This window comes from Rhipicephalus microplus, chromosome 5 (genome assembly GCF_043290135.1).
Source record: "Rhipicephalus microplus isolate Deutch F79 chromosome 5, USDA_Rmic, whole genome shotgun sequence".
In the NCBI taxonomy this organism is placed as follows: domain Eukaryota; kingdom Metazoa; phylum Arthropoda; class Arachnida; order Ixodida; family Ixodidae; genus Rhipicephalus; species Rhipicephalus microplus.
Window position 1 is genome coordinate 220151932 of NC_134704.1, and position 25449 is coordinate 220177380.

The 25449-nt window shown below is 45.9% G+C and overlaps 1 protein-coding gene across 5 annotated transcripts in view; it reads right to left on the bottom strand.

The window, feature by feature from the left end:
- Positions 1 to 25449, bottom strand: part of LOC119173516 (polycomb protein EED) — a 172163-nt gene that overhangs the window by 108403 nt on the left and 38311 nt on the right. For all 5 annotated transcript variants that reach the window (XM_037424314.2, XM_075896520.1, XM_037424312.2 and 2 more), the window contains exons 3-4: positions 3921 to 4010; positions 2229 to 2294 (exon numbers count right to left, since the gene is read on the bottom strand). In XM_037424314.2, coding sequence (XP_037280211.1) covers positions 2229 to 2294; positions 3921 to 4010 — 156 coding nt within the window. The remainder of the gene's footprint in view (positions 1 to 2228; positions 2295 to 3920; positions 4011 to 25449) is intronic.

A 25449-nucleotide genomic window follows, 5' to 3' on the forward strand; every position in this document is an offset into this window, starting at 1 on the left:
TTCCTTGAACAACTTGTTATTTCTCCAGACAAGTTCTTTCGAAACAAACAGGCATAGTTTGTACATACGGCCACCAGTGACACGGTATGACGCATACAAATCCGCCTTTTCTAAACCAGGGGCCATTAACGAATGGAAGAAGAAACTGCACTCAAACCTCGTTATACGAAACAAAGTTGCATCTTGCACTAAAATAGGTTCGTTATATTTAAAAATTTGCTATCAAGGTTTATTCTTTACAGTACATCTACTGCAAGACTATTTTTCATTTACTTCGTTGTAATTGATATTTCGTTATATTCGGGTTTGTTATATTGAGATTTGAGCGTACATCTAGCCCACATGGGGGTCGATGAAGAAACCACGAGCATGTTTCTCGTGTTACTTGCCTAGTCAACCGTGTGTCCAGACAACGAGCCAAATCATTTTTTTGGCCTGCGGCCTCATTGTCCCGTGACCCTCCATTTCAGGTTGAGGGGTCTGTAGCTAGGCCACAGGCCAGGAGGACCGACAATGCTGAAAATATTTTCACGAACCACCCAGCTCTATCCTTGGCTACTGGCCATGCACTCGCTCTGGTGGGGTGTCCAAACAGGTTTTTTTTGTCGGCAGCTCTTTGTAGGGGGCAATTTCTCTTTGAAGACGTGTGCGGCGTCGTTTGCGGTTGGAACTGGCCACAGCCCAGGCGCATATTTGAAATTGCTGGTCCTGCATCGCACGAAAGAGAGAAAAGAAAGAGTGCGAGGAGCGCCAGCGTAAAAATTGCTCGTGCCTCTAAAAACGACGTGCTGGTGGCGCGCACGCTTGTGACGCAGCCACACGGACTAAACTTGCACACCAGCACCTCATTTTCAGCTATGCTCCCAGCTCTGCCATTGTCTCTCTTCGGCTAAGTGGCACAGTCCCCACCATAATCCATGGTAATGAGGGACGGGATTGGGCATACACAATAGGGTAGCGAAAACAAAAGACTTCTGTTCGGTGCTCGAGCTGCCTATTCAGACGCCGCGGAAGCTTCGGAAAGGGCATTGTTAACTCTTCCAAGATTGCTTGCTTCGTGGTCGTTTGAAGCAAAGACGTGGGGAGAATTTTCGCTCAGCCGCCGATCTCCCGAAGACACGCCGACAGCTACTGTCGTCGTCGCTGAGTCATGAAACCACAGAGAAGTATTTACGGCTGTTCCATCATGATGAAGCACCCTCGCCCCTACGGTGCCTTGGATGGATCGCTACCGTGCGGCGAGAATGCGAGCAAGTGGTTTTCGATAAGATGGCGATAGCACGGTGACGGTTTCAATGAGCGAAGAGGTTTTGACTGTCAACATGAAGCGCCTCCGCAACCCCTTCAGCCCACACAGCAGCAAGCAACTAATACAACATTGACCATTGTATTAGTTGCCTTGCTGTAGCTGGCAAGCCCCTCGTGCGCATCTGTGCGTGCAGAGGTCGACCAGGAGGCACTTCACATCAGAGGGGCCGGCTGAGCTGGCGTCTATTTCGCACATTCAGGCGTGAGCATCTGGGTGTCTGCCGTGACAGTCGGAATCACGTTTCTGCAAGGGCAGTTGGAACTGGTACAGTGTGTGACAGAAGCGCGATACACATGACCTAACACTAGATGGTGGTTCCTAAATTTAATTCACACATGAGCGTCGACCTAAGGTCGTTAAATGAAGTATCTAGGGTCCTTACGACGACCGCGCCAGCAGTATCGCGTATGTAGTAGTGGTTGATTGAATAAAACAAAAAAACAGTCACTCTTCTGCAACTCTTGCGGGTGGCACGGCTCAGCTCATGTCTCAGAGGAAGAAGGGAAAAGGGACGCCGAAAGGCAGAAAGAAAAGGTAGAGAAAGAGTGTAGCCGCAGGTTGTGGGTGCTTCCGTACGATGGAACAGCCGGAAAAACTCCGCACATCCCATTGCGGACGCGTGCGTGTGTCACCTGCACGTCACCTACAGAGAGAAACCAATAGCGCGAGAGCAATCCTGACGCTGGCACTGGAGTTCTCCTTGCACTCTTTCTTTTCCCTCTTTCGTGCGATGTGAGACCAGGAATTTCAAATATGCGGCCCGGGCTTTATCCCTTCAGTTTTTGACTGTGCATGTGTATGGCACAAGTGGACAGGCCACCGTCTGGATGCACCGTAATCGAATTGGCCTGTAGCGGGCCGTGTGAGTTGTCGTAGAAAGCTTGTGCTTCCAATGACACACAAATGTGACAAAGGATACGTCCGGATCACAGTACGACTGCAGCAGCTTGATCCCTCCACTCTCCAGGCACTCGTACAGGGTCACCTTGGAGAGAGATACACACTTCGTCGAAAAAATGAAAACTCAAGACTTACTTCACACATTCATAACATGCATTTTTGGGTGTGGGCGGGGCCTCAGAGCAGAAAGGGGTGCACCACTAGAGCGCAACAGCTGCCTCTTCTCGCACCTTAGTTGTTAAACACTTAGTCTAAGTTCCTTAATCATTTTTTTTAGGGCCTGCAATGCGCATGTTTTACGCAACAAACCAGGCCTAAGCTTCTAGAATGCAATAGTATTGAACAGTGTGTGTACAATGCAATATTACTAAAAAATTTTGGCAAAAAGCTGCTGCAACAGCTTTTTGCCAAAATGCGCCCCTCAGAATTGTTCTTTTTTTTTCCTTTTTTATGATAAATAAAATTGAAATTCGACTGAGTTGAATTTAAAGCATAAGTTTAGTACAGTGCAAAAAAAAAAAACTTCCACAGAGCAAGTTTGCTTTCAACCATGCAGCTACAGTTGTTGGCAGAGGGCTCCACCAAAAGTGTTTTTTTAAGAAGGCTATCATTTCAAAGTTTTACTTCTTAAATAGTACAACTGCAAATTAAGTGAGCTAATATGATGGCGCAAATGAGCCAACAAGGATTACTGCAGAAGGTAAGAACAGATATAACAACCATGTCACTACTATCATATTACTCCTGAAAAAAACATGCGTAAATATTACAGCCTTGTCATACATTCGTGGTTAGTGCCACAAAAACACGAGCACACAGAGACCAACAAATAAATGCAGCATACAATTTAAAATGTATTTTCAGCTGTGATTAACATATTTTAAAAGATCCAGTGTAAGTGACATTAGGAACACAAACGATGCTAGTAATGGAAGCGACATTTTGCATTTTGAAGCAGATTCTGGAACACACAAAACGCTAGTTTGAAGCAGCTAAGGCAGTTTTGGGGGTAGATGGCAAATTGTTCCAAAAGACTCCTGGAGTCAAAGAATCTCATAAAATTAGTTTTTATTAAGTATATAGCACATATATTTATCACTACAAACTGCCGCAAACCAATAACTAAGCATATGAAAGGACGCTGCATACTTGGACGGGCTGTATATTAAATATACTAGGTACTTATGACATAAAACCAATGAAGCTTAGCACCAAATAACAATCACATATAATTGTCACTAAAGTAGCAATATATAATTGGTGCAGATCAAAGCAATTTTTTTTATCACCAAAATAGCCTGTAATATTTTTTTTTACTAAATGAGATACACACTTAGAATGCCAGTTCTTGTGGTATAAATGAGGTCAAACCTGATAAAATGATAAATGCGATTCCATTACAGGCATAAGAGCAGCGGTTAGTAATTAGATATACTGAAATGTCTCACACGCATTTCACCAAAATAGTCAACTTGTCAGGTACAATTCTATATTGACAATGCCAATACGTGTGGCATTGTCAATATGCTAGGGTGCAATGAGTATGCATACTGGAATGCAAGTACACTGCTTGTTCCTTTGGGCTTGCTAGAATATCACACAGCTAAAGATGATCGTTTTCCAAGTGCTGTTTCGAAGCAGGCTTAGAGAATTGCAGAATGGAGCAGGCTGCAGAAGTACCCCACCAACAACGGAGGCGCGCAGTACTTACCCTGTTGCTGCCAACCGCAGCAAAGATGTACAGGCCCCCTTTGAGGTGTGGGTTGAACTGAACGCCAAAAAGAGGCTGGCCATGGTCTTCCTGGGCAGATCACCAAGTGGCTCAATGGTCTCCAATGTCAATCACATGTCAAATGCAGAACTCACTGCTAATTTCAATAGAGAAAGATCATTCCAAGCAACACTGTGGCCTAGTTCTTAAGAAATGTTCCAGATAATTTCCGAAAAAAGAAATCCATAACACAAAACAGTAATCACCACTCAAAGCCTTTGTAGCTGACAAATGCATCGTACTGATCAATTGACAGTTTATATGAAATCAAGGCGGTTTCGAGCAACAGCGCTTCAGTGAGAAAAGATGACAATGAAGTGCACAAACTATCTGCGCAAAGCACACGCTTGGAAAGTTTTAGCTGCTCGAGGCACGTGAACCGAGCTGTAAAAACATGACAAGTCAGCAGGCATTGTTTACATGCACAGAAGGGTGCCTCTATAAAAGATGGCTGTTTGGGCTAGTTGTTGTAGCGCTTGTCTTCTTCTTGTCCCTTTGTCGTCGTTCTGATCTCGCGCTATAACAATCGTCATGTTGGCTCCTTGCCAGCAATGTTTCTTTCTTGGTTACCACTTTCCGGCACTCTTCCCTCCGTACGGGCTTTCTTGCACAAATCGATCAGCAAAGTGCACCTGGTTCTTCATACAACTTGACTGTGGTCGAGTGGGGGCTGTATCAGTAACACACTTTATCACGATCACTTTCTTTCACAGTGGCTTTTCTCCAAAGATACAACAGGAGTGTCAGGGACCAGCTTGCTCATTTGTGCAGTCTTTCGAACGTGCTTAAAACTAACTCACAGAGATTTTGGAATAGGTTAAAAAACAAGTGACCATAAGTTAACGCTATCATATCTACGCCCATATCCCTTACTGCCTGTGTAGTGAGTGGTACTTTCGCTAAATCATTTTTATCTGTGAAAACGAATGAGATACTTGACTTTCCGTGACTCAGCTGCTTTCGCATTAATTTGATTGTTTTTGATTCCATGGGAATAGCAATGGCAATCGACAGATTAAAATCAAGTTCTACTTGTTGTCATACCATATATACTCGCATAATGATCGCACTTTTTTTTTTAATTGACTCCAACTTCAGGATGCGACCATTACGCAGGGTAAACTTCCCATGAAAAAATATTCCGAGCACCGAAAACACAAAAAAGCATTTTTTTTTTCTTCTTTTCGTCAGTTATAGAGGTTGTGAGTACGTCACGCGCGTCAAAATAGTTTCTTCCATTAAGAATATGTTTGTTGTATGCAGTTGGCGAGTTTTCAAGAGTTATTAATGCAACATTCGACAAATAATAAAGGCGATGATCATCGGCTAGACTTGGCACATGACATATGGATGCGGCAAGTTCGGGGTGCGATCATTAAACGGGGGAAAAAATCAAATTTAGACGACAAAATTTAGGGGTGCGATCATTATGCGAGTGTGATCATTACGTGAGTAAATATGGTAGATCAGGTCAGCACAAAATTCTTCAGAAACACAAAAGAGCTATTCAAGTATTCTAGAGTATATCTTTCTATTCTTATGACTCCGGTTCTTCACCTAGATATTAGAAAATGGTTGAAGTTGTGCCAATTTTCTAATCCAGAAAAAGGAGTGCTCCTTTAAACTTTCAGTCTATCTCACTTACGTCAGTTCCATGTAAAATTTTGAGCATATCATCTTCATGTGTCTTCTCAAATCTCTAGAAGATAACAGTTTCTTCTCGACCTCACAACGCGGCTTCTGCAAATCCTTCTAGGGTGAGACCCAACTAACCACTTTCACAAACAACTTACTAATGGATTCATAGTAAATTGATTTCTTTTAGATTTTGCCCAAGCTTTATTTATTATTTATTAATTCAATACTGTGGACCGTTCCAGGCCTATACAGAGAGAGCGGACAAAGTAAGTAAGACTTCATATTGTAGAAAAGAAAAACAGAACATGTGCAATAAAAGCAGCCGCAGTAACGATAACAGCATAAGAGCAATAAATGAACAATGCACATATGGGTTTCAGTGGGAGAAAAGAAAAAAAAACAAAACAACATCAAATGGTAACAAAATTGGCACAAAGATGCAAGCTGCTAAACATGTGTAACAATGTCCGAGTGCATGCGCAATACTTCACGGTTGCCTTTATTTGCCCACAGATACCGTAGAACCTATTGTAGCGTCTCTAAATGAAATGGCAGCAGGGATGAAAATGATTCAAGTGATTGAGCACTGATGACGTCATTCGTCAAGTCATTCCACACCTCTATAACTGTGGAAAAAGAATACTTAAGCATGTTACAACACGACAGAAATGGGCGTATGCATTTCTCGTTATAGTTTTGCTAGAGTGAGGGTTTAGAGCTTTCAGGTATTTGGCCTCACTTAAGTTTACCAAGTTGCCTGAAAGAAGAAAATTAAACTTCAGACTAGCTAATTGTCGTCAACTAGCAAGAGTTGCGACACGTGCTTGCAAACGCAGTGCGGAAACTTTCTTGCCTGGCATACTTGGAATAAACAAATCTAAGAGCCCTGTTCTGTATTCTTTCCAATGCATCGTTCATGTTCATTTGATGCGGGTTCCCAACTATTGCTGCATATTCTAGGACAAATCTAATGAGCATTTTGTACGCTGTCAGTTCAACTTGAGGAAAAGTGCCAGTCGGTTTACGCCTTGAAAAACCTAGTTGCTTAAATACTGATGCAGAAATCTGATTGATGTGGACATCCCACTTTAGAGACTCCGTTATTGTGACCTCCAGGTACTTACGGTATTCATGTGCTTGATGTTTGCCCCAGAGAGGGTGTACTTAAAGTGAAGCAGTGTCTTTCTATAGGTAGTTGTGATGCACAAGGTTTTATCTGTATTAATTTGCATGCCCTGTTTTTCTCACAATTCTCCAATATTCTCTAAAGATTTGTCAAGTTTTACCAGGTCGTGTGTTCCATGTTGTGCTATTGGGTGAGTATATGACACAGTCGTCTGCAAAGAGCCTCATTGTAGTGCCTGGTTCCATAGCAGCGTAGATGTCATTGATGTAAATGACAAAGTGTTCGTTTTAGCATATATCCCTGGGGAACACAACAGAACACGTCGGCACGGTTGGATTCAGCATTAATAAAAGAAACATACCGTGTGTGATTGGAAAGATAAGCTGCAATTCAATGAACTGATTTTGAGTTAATGCCAAATGATTCAAGTTTTTGTATGAGTAATGAGTGCAGGATGTGGTCGAATTCCTTGAATAAATCAATAAATATGGCATCTATCTGCTGTGTAGAATTATTAGCTGCAACAAAATCATGAGTAATTTCTAATAAAAGTTGTGCAGTGATCGAAAGCTTCTTTTAAACCGTATTCGTTCGGGTAAAGCAGATGATTTTCCTCTAGATAGCTCATAAGTGCCTTATTTATTATATGCTCCATTGATTTGCAACATGTGCTTGTTAGTGATATTAGCTTGTAGGTGTTTATCAGTTGTTTGTTCGCACCTTTAAGGATAAGGATTATTTTCGCACACAACGGATCGTCAGGAAGCACCACTGTTTCAAACGACAAGCAAAATATCTTGAGCAAAAAGGTGTTAGCTGAGTAGCATAGCGTTTAAGAAATGCATTAGAAAGTTCTACCGAGCCTTGTGATTTTTTTTACATCAAGTTGAAGAAGAAGCAGGTTAAGTATACTAGACTGATATATTAAATCTGGCATGTGGCCTTCACTGTTAGACAACGGCAAATACGATGGCTGCGTAAGCGTGAAAACTGATTGGAAGTAAATATTATAAGCATTTGCAAAAGCCCATGCGTCTTCAACGACACTGCCAAATATTTTCATTTTAGTCACTGAGCTATCTGGCTTGGATAAGTACTTCCAAAATTTACACGATTGGTTTGTCATAAACTCAGTCAGAGTGCTAGAAAAAGTTGTGTCTAGCCATCTTTGTTTCAGTCACGGATTTATTTTTACAATTGCAGATTCATTGTACTTTTCTTTTCAGGTGGATTATGCTTCCCGAAATCCAAGGCATTTCACACTTAGTTTTCCTTAGCTTAGTGGAAATAAAGGTGGATTCAAAATGTGCGATTCCATATTATAGTTGGTTTCATAAATCTACGACACCGGCAGAAATACTAAAGAAATCATCGTGTAATGCTTCAAGGAAGTCTACAACGCTTTCGTCGTTCACTCTGTAGTAATCTTTAAGTGATATCCGAGTTGTTGCATGCGATTATGCGGCTACCCATGCCATGAAATGTTAACAGAATGAGCTTGTGGTCAGATTCCCTCTTCAATGATTACTAAATTTACTCGTACAGTGAACCCACCTTTTTTTTTTTTTTCAAAAATTTGATGCCAATTAGGGGGAGGAGTTCATTACGCGGGGAAAAAATGTAAAAGGACTAATAACAGTGAAACTTTTGCATGACGGTATTTAAAAACTCGCTCTTCAACCACTGCTGGCCTTCAACTTAAAGGTAAAAATGAAGCCTTTATTTAGGAGCCTCGTTTTCGCAAGAGGAAACTGTCGTTGTTCTGGCCCGCAAAATGCACAACAAACATTTTTTTGTAGCCCGACGCTGCACATGCACTATCCGTGCAGTTGCACCGCATGTGCCGGGACACCTACCACACCCAAGCAATGGGCGAAAGACTATCTAATTTCACCCTCTGCTTGCGGCGGCAGATGTCCTGGCATGTCTGACGCGGCTGTGTGGACAGCGTGTGTGCAGACCAACACGCACAGATCGATGCTGAATGTGTCATCCAGCTGCTCAGTTCCCCCACTTTAGCTCATGCTCAACCAACATTAAGTTTAAAACTGGCCATGTTGCTAGCGTACCAACCGATCATCAACAAAAACGAAGCGCCGGATGGCATCGCTTGCATGCTGCAGGTGCACATCAAGCCTTTGATGTGGTAGGCGTGATTGTGCTTCATTTTTTACTTTGTTTTCGTGCTGAATGTTTCTTCTGCATTCGACAGGTGGCGCTCTGCTGCAAAAGATGCGACTTTTAAGTTTCAATCGACGTCGTTTGGGCTCATGCTGCTCGCAACTGAGAAACGATTTAAACTTCCACCAAAAAGTAGATGAAGATGCGTAAACCCAATATTTCGGAACCGACTTGGTTCTTTCCTCAGGGGGGACTGGGGCTACGTTGCAGCGGCGTCTTCAAAGCACTCGCGGGGAGGTTAACGACCCCCCTTTCTCCCTCTCCTGTTTTGCTGCGGAACATAGTCCATGTCAATACACCGGGGGAAAGGCTAAAAAAAAAATGGTTGATAATTTGAACCGTTCGCTGTATATGCCATGACTCAAGTAGTAACCTTCTCCTCCGCTTAGTCTCGCTTTCAAGGATGGTCATTGAGTTGAAATTTATCCGGTGGTCAAACGTCTCAAAATGCTCGATGACAGCATTGCGCTCTTTGTAGAGCTTCTGGACGTCGTTGGCGTGGTCATTGAATCGTTCTGGAAAGCTTTTTGTCTTGGCGATATACGAAGAAGGGCACTCGGCACACAGGATTTTGTAAACGACACTGGGGGTCCTGTCTATTGTTGGCCGGTCTTTCAGGCGGGGGAGGAGGCAGCCCAGCGTGCATGAAGGCACATGCACAATGCGAACCCCTTCTTTTGTCAAGACCCGCGCCAACGTCTCGCTGGTTCCTTGGCCGTATGTGACCGGTACGTGTTTCGGAGGGTTGCCAATTAATGCTGACTGGTGTTTTCGCATCCTCTGTTGCTGTTTAGCATGGTTCTTAAACTACGTTCTGATTTTTCTTGCATCGTTATTTTGTGATACAATGCCGTGATTAAGCGTTGTTGCGAATGTCAAGAGCACTGGCTATCACAACGAAATACTAGGCATAGATGGAATAGAAACTTATTTTTGCTTTTTTCATGAAGAGGGTGGCTTAATTATGCAAGTGGGTTAATTACATGAGTAAATACGGTATTGATGTTGCTCATAAGCCAGACACAGACGCTAGATCAAGCACTGAACATGCCGACCCATGGATAACAATCGGTTCCATCAACACCTGTGTCTACAAGAAACTAAACATTATGTCATAAAGTATATCAGAACCTTTAACAGCAGTATCTCCGTTGGAAAAAGTGTCCCACCCGGCATATTAAAATCCCCAGTCAGCATAAGTTTTGTTCGCTCGCTCACTCTGAAGAAAGTTGTGTAGCTTTACAAGATATTCAACGGGGACACACCAGTATACACCACCAATCAACACAGGGACGTTATTAATCAAGATCCGACACCACACACTTTCGTGACCAGCAATGCCACTTTCTTTTTGAGAAGTCATGTTGCGTTTAATGGCAATGGCCACGCCCTCACCACAGCCATCCCGATCTGTACGAAGCAGTGCGTATGCTGGTGGCACTATCTGTGAATAGTGAATATCAGAGTTTAGCCACTTATCGTAACTACCACTACATCAGGCCCAAACAAAAACAGCAGTTCTTTAAACTATTGTATTTTGTTTAAAACACTTCTTGGATTAAAATGCAGCAGCATAGGTGGTTTTGTTTGCTGTCACATTTGAGAAGTGCTTACCTTTTTTCGATATAGTTACTCACTCCTTACTGCTACATAAACTAACCACTTTTAATATTGTGCCTCAAGTACTTGTTTGGATTCCAGAATATCTTCCCTGCCATGTGCAGTATATTACAGCCAACGGTTGTGACTCTTCATTAAACTAGTCAATTTTGGCGTACCTCAAGGGTCAGTCCTTGGCCCCCTCTTATTTTTTTTATTATTATTAGGCAATACCACACCTACCTTGGTGTGTACATATGTCATAACTTATCACGAAAATATTAAGTTCATTACATAATAGTAAAGCGAACCAAACATTAGGTTACTCGAAAAGAAACTTCTACATAGCTCTACATAGCACAGAGCATTGAGCCAGTGCAAGATCACCCTGCTCGCAACAGCATATAAAGCAGGCAGAGCTGTGCACTTTATTGCATCTAACAATTATTGAAATGCCAGTGTCACAAACATAAAAGCAGTTCTTAGTCTTCGTTCCTTAACAACCAAGCATTTTTTCACAAATTGTACAAACATAACTGAGCACTTTGTTCCTTGTTTATACACCCAGCTCCTTTACACTGACTTGACCATCACCGTAACATTAACACACCTCATTTCTCAACTACTGCAGGCTCTTAATCATTTCTTCACAAGACAGTAGCCAATTAGAATCACTTACCTGCCTCAATAAATGATAAAACGAATGCAAATGAATTTAAAAATGTCCTATCACGCTTACTGCAGCATTACACGTTTGTATCTTCTACAATGTTTGTAATTTGCACACTACTTTATGTTACAAGAGTTTTATTGTGTATAACTCTTACATTTTACTGTAATTATTTTGACAGTTGTAAAGCGTTCATTTTGCATGAATTCCAGCGTCAATGCCGTGAGCGAAAAAACACCATATTGTCTGTAACCGAGAAATCTAGAAAAATGCAAATAAAATGAACAATAAATATTTCTGTGCCCATAAGAGGATCAAACCTTAGCCGTTTGGGTGGCACACAGGTGTTCTACTACACAGTCACATGTCGGCTTGGAAATGCAGTGAAAATAACCTCTTCTCCTTAGAGATGCAGTGAAAAAAACTTGTATTGAATGTAAACATTTGACAGATGTCTGTCTGGTTGGGTATGAAAACTAGGAAATTATTTAAACTCCAACCAAGAGTACACGAAAAAACCCGACGTTTCGGAACCAACTTGGTTCCTTCATCAGGGGGGACTGGGACTCTGCATCAGCGGCGTCTTCAAAGCTTTCGCAGGGCAGTTAATGACCCCCTCCCTCTCTCTCCCATTTTGCCGTGGAGCGCTATCCGTGTGTATACGCTGGGGAAAGGGTTTTGAGAGAGCGATTGATGTTTTGGGCTGTTCGCTGTATACACCACGACTCGAGTAGTAACCTTCCTCCTCCATTTAGTCTTGCTTTCAAGGATGGTCGTTGCATCAAAATTAATCTGGTCCAACGACCCAGCATGCTCAGCGACTGCGCTGCGCTCTTTGTAGAGTTTCCGCACATCGTTGGTGTGTTGTATGAAGACATCTGAAATTGAAAACTTCAGAGAGCATCTGGATTCCGTGCACCCAGCCATATGATTCACGCCCGAGTGTCAAAGCGACCGTTGCCAGCCCTTTCTCGACGTCCAGGTGGCAATAGAGCGCAACGACCTGGAGTTGTCGCTCTCCGTTCACAGGAAGCCAACGCACACCGGCCGCACTTCACTGGCGTTTCAGTGCGCGCGTGAGACGCATGTCACGTCGGCTCCGTCAAAAATCGACGAATGTTGTGGACTGTTGGCAAATATCCACTAGAAACTGGTTTCGGCATTTCAGCGAAGTCATCAGGAACCTCTGGATACCTATTTTATCCAGGTGAGCCCGTGTTCCGGCAATCCACAACTGGTTAAACATTACGCGACGCCCGAGCCCGGCTGAGCCCAACGCCGACGAAGCTTACGCCCGGGCTCCCCAGCCATGGCAGCATCCACGAAGACAGGCTATGACCCCAGCATAATGCAGTGGGTTGACATCGAGGTGGCAGAAACACGGGAAGACCCCATACCAGGTGAAGACGAATATCTTCAGATCATGGTTCGCCAACTGCAAGGGAAGCTCGCTGAAATGAAGCCCCGAGGCTCGACAGCCGCCGCCCAGCCACAGGCTCACAAAACAGGATCAACACCCGCAGCTTGCGTTGAGTCCCCGCAACAGCTGGAGACGTGAAAGCCAACACACACGCCTCGAATCCGGTCGGACGAGTTGGTTATTGTGCTTAAACCGAAAATAACCATGGATCTGCACGCTGTGTTCGGCCCAGGCGGGATTGCCACAGCAGTGCAACGCTTCACCGGCAGCACCACGAATGCTGGTATCTCCGTGTGGCCGGTGTGGGACCAAAACATCGTTGTAGGTGTGAAAACGGAAAGCCTGGCCTCGAAGCTCATCGGGGACATCACGCTGACGATCGGGGACCGCCAGGTACCGTTTCAAGGACATTTAAAATCAGCCGAAGAAACCTGCAAGTGTGTCGTTACCGTCGCAGACAATGAAACTTCGGAATCCCTTCGACGCAAGCTCGAGTGGATCGACGGCAAAATTTTGTATGTGCGGAAACTCGGAACATCCAACGTTGCAGTGGTGACCTTCAAAGGACGCCGCGTTCCAAGATTCATTCACTACTGCTGTGAAAACGTGCCACAGCGCTACTACAAGAAAACAGTTCCGGCATGTTACCGGTGTGGAACGGTGGGCCACAGGCCGGATGCATGCCCCAATCCAGACAACCAGCGGTGCATTCACTGTGGTGCGAAGGTGGAACTCACTCTGGAGGGCTCAGCGAAGCACGTCTGTCAACCCGAGTGCCTTATATGCGGTGAAAACCATTTCACCGGCTCTGCCCAGTGCGTCGGAAAATTCCGGAAGGCATGGAAGCCCGCTCTACCACAGCGGCAACATGAACTAAGAAACAAGCAAGAAGAGCCCTCAGCACCTCTCAAGACTGATGAAAAAGCGAAGCCCATAAGCCCATACATAAGAAGCCCAAGTCGATCAAAGCCCCAGCCGGACAGAAGTCGAGGCCGCCTACCTTCAGCGCCAAGGATTTCCCGTCACCGGCAAACCCGCCCAAACAGGTGAGCTATTCAATAGGGGTTTCCTCTCAGTCTCCCACAACCACCACTGCCTCCCCCTCCAATCCTGAAATTTTAAAACAATCAGAAGACATGAAAAAACGCAATGAAACGCTGGAACGCGAAAATCGGGCGCTGAAGACGTCGCACGCTGCTACTCCTCCACCACCGTCGAAACCGGTGGCTATGCACACCTCCGACTGCTCGGACGATCAGCCGGACTCTCAGTCAGACGTATCGGGTAACACTAGTGTGTCTAAAACTGTAGTAGGTGCTTCGAATGACATAGAAGGTCGACTAAGCAGACTAGAGACTAAACTTGAGAAGCAGAGCAAAATGATCCTAGAACAAACCAAGCTTACAGTACAAGACATTATTCTGCAGCAGCTGAACCTATCAGTCCAAACGGCTATGCAAGACCTCAAGCAGAGCGTTTTGCCAATTCTCACAGCCAGTGTACTGTGCGACAAATTTATGCGAGAGGTACTGGGATCGATACCCAGCACCTCCACCACGTATGAAGTCTGGGTCCGGATTACCTTTTATTAGGCCCGAGGAACCGGCAGCCGACAGCTACGATGAATGAGCCAAGATGATGATGCTACGCGACAACGATGAGGATGCATGAGCCACACATGATAATGATGATAATGTACCGGTGAAGAGGATGCGTATACTAAATGCCCACAGTACTACAAACCATTCAAAATTGGCTCACACCTCAATTGGACGAACTCAAAACTAGCATTAAGACAACAGAACAACCACGACGCAAAATTGTTCATCGTAACCTGGCAAATTCTGAATCCGAGAGCAACATAGCTCAGCCATTAACAAACCAAACTGAGTCCCCCACGTCTCTCCAGGCTCCCACGCTGGCTGCAGTGGCGAAAATGACACCTCCTCAATAATAAATCCATCATGGCAGGCAGTTCTAAACATAATAATAAAAGATCCAAACAACAGCAACTCGATATTTGCCAGTGGAACTGCAGGGGGTTTAAAGATAAGAAAAAGAGGGCCACTCTTAACCTTTTCCTGCAGAATCAACATTTACCCCTGCAGTTTTGGCGCTACAAGAAACCGGCTTACAGGCGAAATTGCCTGGTCACAACTCATTTCAGGGAAGTGCGTCCACCTGTGTTCTCGTACACAAGGAGTATACTGCTTGTCAGATAGACCTTGATCTGTCAGAGGCGCATGAATACACAATGGTCAAAGTCCTTCCCAATAAAAGACGAGATCCTAGCTTGTACATTCTAAATTTATACAGTTCTCCGAAATCTAGGCAATGTGTCTTCAACGAAATGTTTTGTAAAGCGATTAAGGAAGCAGATAAGTACCCACTGGTGATTTTGGGTGACTTTAACGCCCCCAGCTATCACTGGGGTTACACTCGCAAAGTCCCCAAGGGACGGAAATTGGCAGAACTCATATCCACACTTCGTCTATCGCTTCTCACAAATTCGATGAAACGCACTAGAATTGGGAATTCTGTAAACTGAAATACTTGCCCGGATCTATCACTGACCAAGAACATTTCCTACGCAACATGGAAAAACTTAGAAGAAACGCTCAGCAGTAATCACTGTCTCCTCGGAATCACACTCTCCGCCAACATAGGCCGTAGAACATGGAGCTAAGCTAAGCTGACAGATTGGACAGCCTTCCGCTCACAGGTGATCCCCTCTGTGCCAGGGGCGGGAGGATATACGGGATGGGCAAAACAGCTCCTTGCAGCCAATTCCAAGCGTTTTAAAACTATAAGGACAACGGAAGACACCCCCGCCGTCGATAAGTACCTGCTCCACCTTTGGGACACCCGCAGAAGCTTAACTAAACGATGGCGGAAAAACAAATTCAACCGCAAGCTTAAACTTAGAATAGCCGAGTTGAGTAAGCAAGCGGAGGAATATGCTGCACAACTGAACGAATCCAATTGGATAGAACGGTGCGATGTTGTAGCTAAAAAAATGAATACAAGGAAAGCATGGCGCCTTTTTCGAACTCTCGTGGACCCTGCCCAAACCAGAGGAGAAGCCCAAAAGCAGCTACGTCGAGCCCTGCACAGTTTTCAGAAAACCAACTCCCAGCTGACTGATGCTTTGTGTGCTAGATACCTATGTCGCTCCACAGATCCCAACAGGAACGGATATGAATGCGCAGGTGGAAAAAACAGTCAGCTCGATGCCCCTTTTGAAATGTGCGATCTGAAAGCAGCATTGAAAAAAATATGCAGGGGCACTGCCCCGGGCCGAGACCTGATCACGGTAAAACTGTTAGCAAATCTGTCAAACGATTCTTATTGGCATCTATTGCAGTACATTAACGCGATCTGGGATGGCCAACCACTGCCAACTGAATGGAAAACAGCAGTTGTCGCATTCATCCCCAAACCAGGCAAGCAAATCAGCACGGACAATCTCAGACCTATATCATTAACTTCATGGGCCAGCAAATTAATGGAAACGATGGTTAGAGACCGTGCCGCCACGTACCTCGAGAGCAAGGGGCATTTCACAGATTCCATGTTTGGCTTTAGGCCACACCTGTCTGCGCAAGATATCCTCTTGCAACTAAAACGAGACATTATCCAACCCATTCCCTCGACGCACAACGACAGAGCAATCCTTGCACTCGACCTTAAAGGCGCATTCGACAACGTTAAACACGAAAGCATTCTAAAGAACTTGAGTAGTGTCCATTGCGGTAAAAAAATATTTGCCTACATCAGAGACTTCCTCTCTGAGAGACTGGCGTTCATTCGCATTAACAACGAGGAACATAGACCATTCAAAATGGGGACGCGGGGAACCCCGCAAGGAGCTGTCCTATCTCCGCTGCTATTCAACATTGTCATGATGAAGCTCCCGCAAGCATTGGCAGTAGTGGAAGGAATATATCATGCAATATACGCCAATGATATAACAATCTGGACGAATCGGGGCAGTTTAGGAGAAATTGAAGACCGCCTGCAGCAGGCCGCCTCCATTGTGGAGGACTATGTGGCCCAGTGTGGGTTGCAGTGCGCTCCAACCAAATCTGAATTCCTGCATATCAGAGAAAACATTAAAGATAGGACGACCCTAAACTTGATGGTATCAGGATCAACCATACGAGAGGTTTCAGAACTACGAATCCTTGGCCTTCTGATTCACAACAGAACAAAAAACAGCACCACGCTAGACAAGCTACGGAAAATTAGAGAACAGGTAGGGCACATGATCCGCCGAGTGTCCAACAAGCGCAGAGGGCTACGAGGAAGGGACGTGATTCGATTCGCCAATGCTTTTGTAACTAGCAGGATTCTATATTCAATACCGTACTTACGAATGACTAAACACGAAGAGAACAGAGTCGATGCTATTCTTAAGAAAGTAATTAAGCGCGCACTTGATTTACCCATCAGCACTTCAAATCAGAAACTCTCTGCATTGGGAGTCTTTAACTCTATACAAGAGCTCCAAGAAGCCCACCTCACAAATCAATATACGCGTCTTACACAGACGCCCACGGGCGGCGCCTACTGGACCACCTCTTGATCCGGCACGAATGCGAAATCGAAAACGCGGAGCGTATTACTGAACTTTGGAGAACAAAACTCTGGGTGTCCCAGCTTCCCCGCAATATGACCAGAGAGGCGCACCAGGGTAGAAGGCAAGCACGCGTTGAGGCACTTGAACAATGGCTTGGCTCTCGTAATGGGATCTATTACGTCGATGTGGCCGGGCTGTCACCTAGGGGATACTACACGGCGGCAGTAATACATAAAGGAACGCAGGTGGACGGACTCACTTTCAAAGCCACAAGCTCAAGTAAAGCGGAGGAGGTGGCCATTGCACTGGCAGTATCCCATCCAAACTCAAAACAAATAGTTACAGACTCTCGAAGAGCCTGTGAGAGCTATCTTGCAGGAGAAATCTCTCCATTGGCTAATAGACTTTTAAAATTCAGCATCAGGAACCGCGATCCTACCCCAAAATGTCTTATATGGACTCCGGGACATCAGGGTCTACAGGGTAACGAGGCTGCACATGCAGCGGCCCGCGTGCTTACTTCCCGGGAAACTCCCCGTTCCCCTGATAGACCTGAGCGTCCCACACCTTTAACACAGTTTCGAGAAATCAAAGAATACCACATTGAGCAACGCCTCTTGTATCCCGCACCAGCGAAGGAACTCTCGTAAACGGAGGAGCGCGTCCTGCGGCTCCTACAGACAAACACGCTGCTCTGTCCAGCCATACTCAAATATTATGACCCAAAAATAAGCGGGCAGTGCCAGTACTGTGGGGAAGTGGCCAACACTCCCGACGTCATCATGTTTTCCTCAAGCTTCGACAAGCATCTTCGGCGCCTTGAAGCTGTACTTCAAGGCATCAAGACTTCCAGACTCACCCTGAAGCCAGAAAAGCGCCGCTTCGCGAATGAAGAACTCTTGTTATGGGGCGACGTGATAAGCAAGTCAGGAGTAAGGCCTGATCCACCAGCCGCCTCAAAAGGAGGGCGCAGGAAGAAGCAGAAAAAGCCGGTAATTTTTCGATTAGCGAGGTTAAGGAATTGTTCAAAGAAATGTTTGATGAACTACAAAACCAAATTACACGCTTGTTTGTCGAAATAAAGCAACTATTTGATGGACTCGAGCACGGGGTATTAGCGATAGAGAGCACGCCGAAGGACATTAGGCCGTCTGGTGCAGGGCCAGTTAAATTAAAACCGTATAGCAGAACACCCACAGTAGAAACCAGCAAGGTCACCGGGGAGGATCCCATAATTAAACATGGCACCATGTAACCAGTACATTATTTGGCAGTGGAATCGCCGTGGGTACCGTAGGAAACGAGGGAACCTGCAGCAATTCCTGATAAACAGGGAGGCGCCGAATGTCATCGCCCTGCAGGAAACTGGGGGGACGGCAAAGTTATCGGGATACAAGTCGTATAATATTTCCGGGGAGAAGGCGACTATCACAACTCTGGTGCATAGAAACTTTCACGGCTGTAGAGCACGATACCAAAGTGCACAGCATGGACCACGTCCTTATAGAAATAATACCCTCCTGTAAGAAAGGGGGAAGCCTCTTCGTGCTTAACATTTATAGCCCACCCTGACAGAAGCTCAAGATTGGTCCAATCTTCCGCAAAGCCTTGAGCATAGCGGAGAGACAGGCTCTCGTCATAGTCGGCGACTTTAATGCATCGCACACGGCTTGGGGATACACTGTCGAGAATATAAACGGACGCAACTAATGGGCAGACGCTCCACACAAGGGCCTTACACTGACAACGAATCCTGAGGAGCCCACAAGAATAGGCAACAGCGTTAGTAATGACACAACACCGGACCTAATTTTTACGAAGAACGTAGCAGACTCGCGATGGGTAAACACACAGCAGAATTTTGGCAGCGATCAGTATATCGTAGTTACAACGGTGCATGCAGGCCCTCAAAAAAAGAAAGGCAGAAAACTGGCACTTGTAGAATGGGGCTATCTTCGCAAGATGCGAGAGGAGGATTCGGATGATACCGTAGTAGATATAGAAAAATGGGTAGAGAAGCTTCAACAGAGTGTCAAGAAAGCCACTAAAATTGTTCCCGGAAAAGCGGGAATGGCGGAGATGGACAGCAAACTGTTGTATCTGTGGGAGGCAAGGACTAGCATCCAATCGCTGGAAAAGACAAAAATACAATCGTAATTTAAGAAAGAAAGTAGCTGCATTAGACAAGGAGATAGAGCTCCATGCGAATCGGCTGACTCAACAACAGTGGGAAGCCACGTGTAACTTTGGATAGAGAAATGAAGATGTCAAAGACTTGGAACACTCTCCGAAGTCTCCTGGACCTGCAAAGTACAAAGACTGCACAGAGGCATAAGCTGCAACACATAATACATAACTATGCAGAAACAGAGGAGGAGCCCTACCACAAGCTACGAAAAAAGTACTTCACAGACGCAACGAAAGAACCACTTTCCAGTTACCAAGGGCAGAACAAGCTTATACTCAATGCTGATATAATGGAGGCCGAGGTTAGATTCGAGCTCACTCGCCTAACCCGAGGTCTGCTCCGGGACCTGATAAAATAACTAATAAGATGCTCAGAAACTTGGACGACGAATCCATTAAGGCGCTCACTGAGTACATGAATAAGTGCTGGGAGAGTGGGACCATTCCACGTCAATGGAAGAGTGCTCAGGTCATTATGATTCCGAAGACGGGAAAGAAAGCACAGTTCGATAACCTTAGACCAATTTCATTGACTTCACGTATAAGCAAACTCATGGAGCACGTCATCCTTGAGCGTCTCACTACCTATATGGAAAAGAACAGACTCTTCCCACATACCATGATGGGTTTCAGACCTAAACTATCAACGCAGGACATCATGTTACAGATTAAGCATCAAATACTCGCCGTGGGGACCAGATCTTTAGACTATAAGACTATCCTTGGCCTTGATCTCACTAAGGCCTTCGATACCATAACACACAGAGCCATATTAGAGAATCTTCAGGGACTGGGGATAGGACAGCGTACCTACGCATATGTGAGAGACTTCCTATCTGACCGCACCGCAAGAATTGCGGTCGGAGAGGCAAGGTCTGAAGAGATTGAATTGGGCCGTACGGGGACACCACAGGGTTCGGTGCTGTCTCCGCTGTTATTTAATGTGGCGATGATTGGCCTACCCGCAAAACTTGACCAGATCGAGGGCCTCAGACAGCATATACGCAGATGACACCACCCTGTGGGTGACGGGTGGGAGTGACGGCGACATTGAAAACATATTACAAGAGGCTGTTAACACTGTAGAGAGATATGTAGAGGGTAAGGAGCTAAAATGTTCTCCCAAAAAGCCGGAATTGCTAATTTATAGGCCCACATGTAGGGGACGCAAGAGCATACAGGAAAGGCCAGGCATCACGATTTTTGCAGGGGGAAGTAAAATACCCACGGTAGCGAACCTACGAGTTCTCAACTTCCGTATATCTGAGAATGGGCACAATGGAGAAACTATTAGGCTATTAGAGAACAGCATCCACCAAACAAGCAGGCTGATCAAATGAATAGCCAACAAAAACTATGGTATGAAGGAACAAAACTTAGTTCCTTTAGTCCAGGCTTTTGTAGTCAGCCGCATCGTGTACGTCGCCCCATATCTTAAACTACACGCAGCAGAACAGAGCAAAATAGATTGCATTATTAGGAAAGCATATAAACAAACAATAGGTATGCCGTTAAATACGTAGAATGACAAGTTCCTGGCTCTAGGGCTACATAGCATGCTTGTAGAGCTAATAGAGGCCCACACGATGGCACAGTATGATCAGTTAACCCAGAGCCCTACGGGCAGGCATATTTTGGACACAATTGGCGTCACGCACAACACGCAACATGGGGTAAAAAAGGACATTCCGCGGGAGGCAAGGGGCATATCGTGGTGCCTCCATTACCTAGAAATATGCATCCTGAGCATCACCACGCTAGAAGAATAGAAAGGGTGAAAAGACTACATAAAAAGTTTAGCAACGCCCAGGACGTGGTCTATGTAAATGCAGCAGAATATGAGAATGGCCGAAGCATGGTAATCGTCGCTACGAATATTCAAAGGGATTCCAGCGTCAGTGGCAGTGTACGTACGCATAGGGCAGAAGTGGCGGAGGAGGCCGCTATAGCACTAGCACTAGCCTCCACAAAAGCCAAAGTCGTGATCAGCGATTCCAAAACTGCTGTTAAAATTTATGCCAAGGGAAGGATCTCGCCAGAAGCACTAATAATTCTGGCTAACTTTTACGATGAGTGGGTAGTTCATATTATATGGGCACCTGCTCACTCCTCCCTCCCCGGGAACGAAATCACGCTTGACCTGGCTAGAGAACTGGCCGGCCGAACAGGCGCAGTGCAAAGTCAGGGGACGGAGAGGGACTGCATGATTAGTTATGAAGAGATCACAAAACACTACAGGCTAGGAAGGGTCTGATTCCCCCCGGCACATACCTCGCTCAACAAGCAGCAGGCGATGGCATGGCGCTTCCTACAAACCAACATGTTCCCAAACCCGGTAACTTTTCCCTACATCTAACCAGAGATATACTCAGATTTGTGTAAGTTCTGCAATCAAAGGGCGGATCTTAATCATATAGTGTGGGCTTGCCCCTCAGTGACAGGACAATATAAAAATACAGCAATAAAGAGCAGTGGGAGACCACACTGCTAAGCGCAGACCCAGAAGTGCAACTCGACGTCCTTCGGCAAGTCGAGAATGCCGCCAGAACTCAAGGGCTCATGGCTGCCACCTAGGGGAAGGAGACATATTGCCACAGAGACTGTTTAAAATATCCGACATTATGAAGAATCAGCGTCCACAGTCTTGTGCGCACTCTTGCTTGGGGCCGCACGACTCATGCCTCTTGTTCACAGGCATGAGCCAGCGTGGGTTGGAGCTGCGAAGAAGAAGAAGGTGCGCGGGCAGATCAACCGTTTTTGTTTTGGAATGCTCTAGCGGACTCTTCCATCTTTTCGCACATAATTTTCAGGGCACAAGTTCGCCCATAATAAACTAGTTTTTGACTTTGCTTCTCTTGCACCCGTTACATTCTGGTGGACGGTGCTGGGTATGATTGGAAGCCCCCTTGGCGCAAGAGAGCGAAGCCCCGATCCTCAACGATTGGAACCTGGCGAACTGACTCCGGTACACCAGCGTTCAAGCCGCCGCCTCCGAGGAGAGCCGCCTGAATTCGCATCCCTCCCCAGTGCTCCAGCAACACAAGCAGCGTCCACAGACAACGGAACGATGGCTTACCAGGTGACACCATCGGAACTTATTCTGTCCCCACCGTGCGTGCCTGAGCCCTTCCACGGCGACACGTTCGAGGATGTGGAGGATTGGTTAGAACACTTTGAGCGGGTTGCGAAAACCAACGGCTGGGATGAAGCAAGGAAACTGCGTCGCGTGTACTTCGCATTGGAGGATGCAGCAAGGACGTGGTATGAAAACCACGAAGCGTTAAGAATTCCGACGACAAATAGTAGCTACATATGCCAGCACCGATCGTCGGGAGAAGGCGGAGAACGCTCTACAGTCCAGAAACCAGCGCACGAACGAAAGCTTTGGCATGTATATTGAGGACATGTCCCGCCTTTTCAAACGTGCTGATTTGAACAAGAACGAAGAGAAAAAGCTGCGTCACTTGATGCGAGGTGTCAAACAGGAGTTATTTGTTCGTTTGGTACGAAACCCACCTCGTACAGTTGCTGAATTCCGCAACAAAGCCACCTCCATAGAACGGGCATTGCAGCAGCGCTCCCGTCACTACAATCATGACACGAGTAGTGTTCCTGTGGATGTCCTCTCAGCAAACCTGGGAAGCAGCAGCGAAGCATTGAGAGAAATGGTGCGATCCATTGTGAAGGAAGAGCTCCAGAAGCTGCTGCCCCGACAAGTCGCAACGCCAGTTTCATCTCTGACTAGCATGATCAGAGATGAAGTTCGCCACGCCATTCTTCAAGCCGAACCCGAGGCGCAACCTGTTCGACTTGAACAGCAATTGCAGGAACGCCCCGTACCGACTTACGCCGATGCCGTACGCCAGCCCGCCGTGCATACTGCTTCGTTTGCAGCTCCCAGTGGCTACCGACCAGCTTCGCGTGGCTCAAACTATCCAGCTAACTCAAGGCCACGAAAAAGCGACGTGTGGCGCACACCTGACAGGACGCCTCTCTGTTTTCACAGCGGCGAAGCGGGACACCTGTACAGAATGTGCCCGTATCGACGAGTTGGTCTCCGTGGGTTTTCTCCAAACGCGCCATGCCCCCGAAATGACGTAAGACCCGTTGAAATTGAAGATTACTTGTCCGGCCATCTGTTTCCAACTGCCGGTTTCCAGCATCAGCCGAGATCACCAGCGCCTGCTCGCTATCGATCGCCAAGCCCTCGACGATTTTGTTCACCTTCTCCACCTTCAACCTCAACACACCGTCGTGCAAGCAGTCCCCATCAGGAAAACTGAAGCCAGCGACCTATGGAGGCAACCGCTGATGTCCGACCAACTGAAGATCCTCCGTCAAGGTCCTAGTGCAGCAACGACGAGCAGAACACTACAACTAGGTTAGGTAAAAACAAAATTTCTTCAGACTTACGCGTTACCGTAGACGGGTGTGAATTTACCGTTTTAGTTGACAAAGGTGCTGACTATTCGGTTGTCAGTTACGCTGCCGCAAAGGATTTAAAGAAAGTCCTGACGCCTTGGAGTGGACCCCAGATACGCACGACTGGGGGTCATCTCATCACACCTGTGGGAAGATGTACCGCACGAATCGGAATTCAAGGCGCTACTTACGTTCTGACTTTGTCGTACTTCCGGAATGCTCTAGAGATTTAATACTTGGAATGGATTTTCTGCTAGCGAACGGAGCTATAATTGACCTGCAGAATTCTAGTGTCTCTTTTTCGACCAAACTGGCCATAGACACAAATGAGCCAGAATACACTGCATTTCGTGTTATAGATTGTGATGTTACCGTGCCGCCACGATGCAGCGTAATAGTCGGTGTAAGAAATGAAGCATTCGTTGATTCTGAAGGTATAGCGGATGCAAACATCGAACTACTGCTCAAGAAAGGCATTTGTGTAGCTCGAAGAATTATTCAATTACGTGGTGGATGTGCCGATGTATTGCTCACGAATTTTGGAAACGAAATTCAGCACGTTGCAAAGGACACTGCTATCGCCTTCCAGCACGGTTTTCAAACAGTGACGGACTTATGTGGTCTGGTGGCAGGGCCATTTACTTCGGAACCTGCGCCCGATGTCGTGGCAAGAGTTGCAATCAGCCAAAATCTAGCCCCAGCCGAGAAGAAAATCATTCAAGACCTCCTAAGAGACTTCACCGGATGTTTCTCTACCTCGTCAAAAGTACGGCGGACCCAGGTTGTTAAACTCCGAATAATAACAGATGAAGCTACAAGGCCAGTACACCAAAATCCGTACAGAGTATCACCGAAGGAACGTGAGATCATAAAGAGCCAAGTGAAAGAGATGCTGGAGGATGATGTCATACAGCCATCCAATAGTCCATGGGCGTTGCCTGTAGTCCTTGTGAGGAAGAAGGACAACACGCCGAGATTTTGCGTTGATTACAGAAAGCTGAACAGCATGACCAAGCGGGATGTCTACCCTTTGCCGCGTATTGATGATACGTTGGATCGGCTACGGCACGCAAGGTATTGCGTGCCGTAGCCGATTCAACGTATCAATTCCTCTTCATTGGATTTAAAAAGCGGTTATTGGCAAATTGAAGTGGACGAAAGGGACCGTGAAAAGACTGCTTTCGTAACCCCGGATGGTCTATATGAGTTTAAAGCCCTCCCATTCGGCCTCTGTTGTTCGCCTGCAACATTTCAGCGCATGATGGACAGCGTCCTTTCAGGCCTAAAATGACAGTCGTGCTTAGTCTACCTGGACGACGTTGTGGTATTTTCAGCAACGTTTGAACAGCATGTAGAGTGACTATGTTCAGTACTTCAGGCTATCCAGTCAGCCGGCTTGACGATTAAACCGGAAAAATGCCAGTTTAGATTCGAGAAGCTTCGTTTCCTCGGTCATGTAATCAGCGCTCAAGGTGTTGGCCCGGACACGGAGAAGACTGTGGCAGTGGGGATGTTTCCCAAGCCAAAAGACAAGAAGGAGGTACGCCGATTTTTGGGTTTATGTGCTTATTATAGGCGGTTTGTGAAAAATTTCGCGAAAATTGCCGAACCTCTAAAAAGACTCACAAAAGAGGACGTGCCATTTAT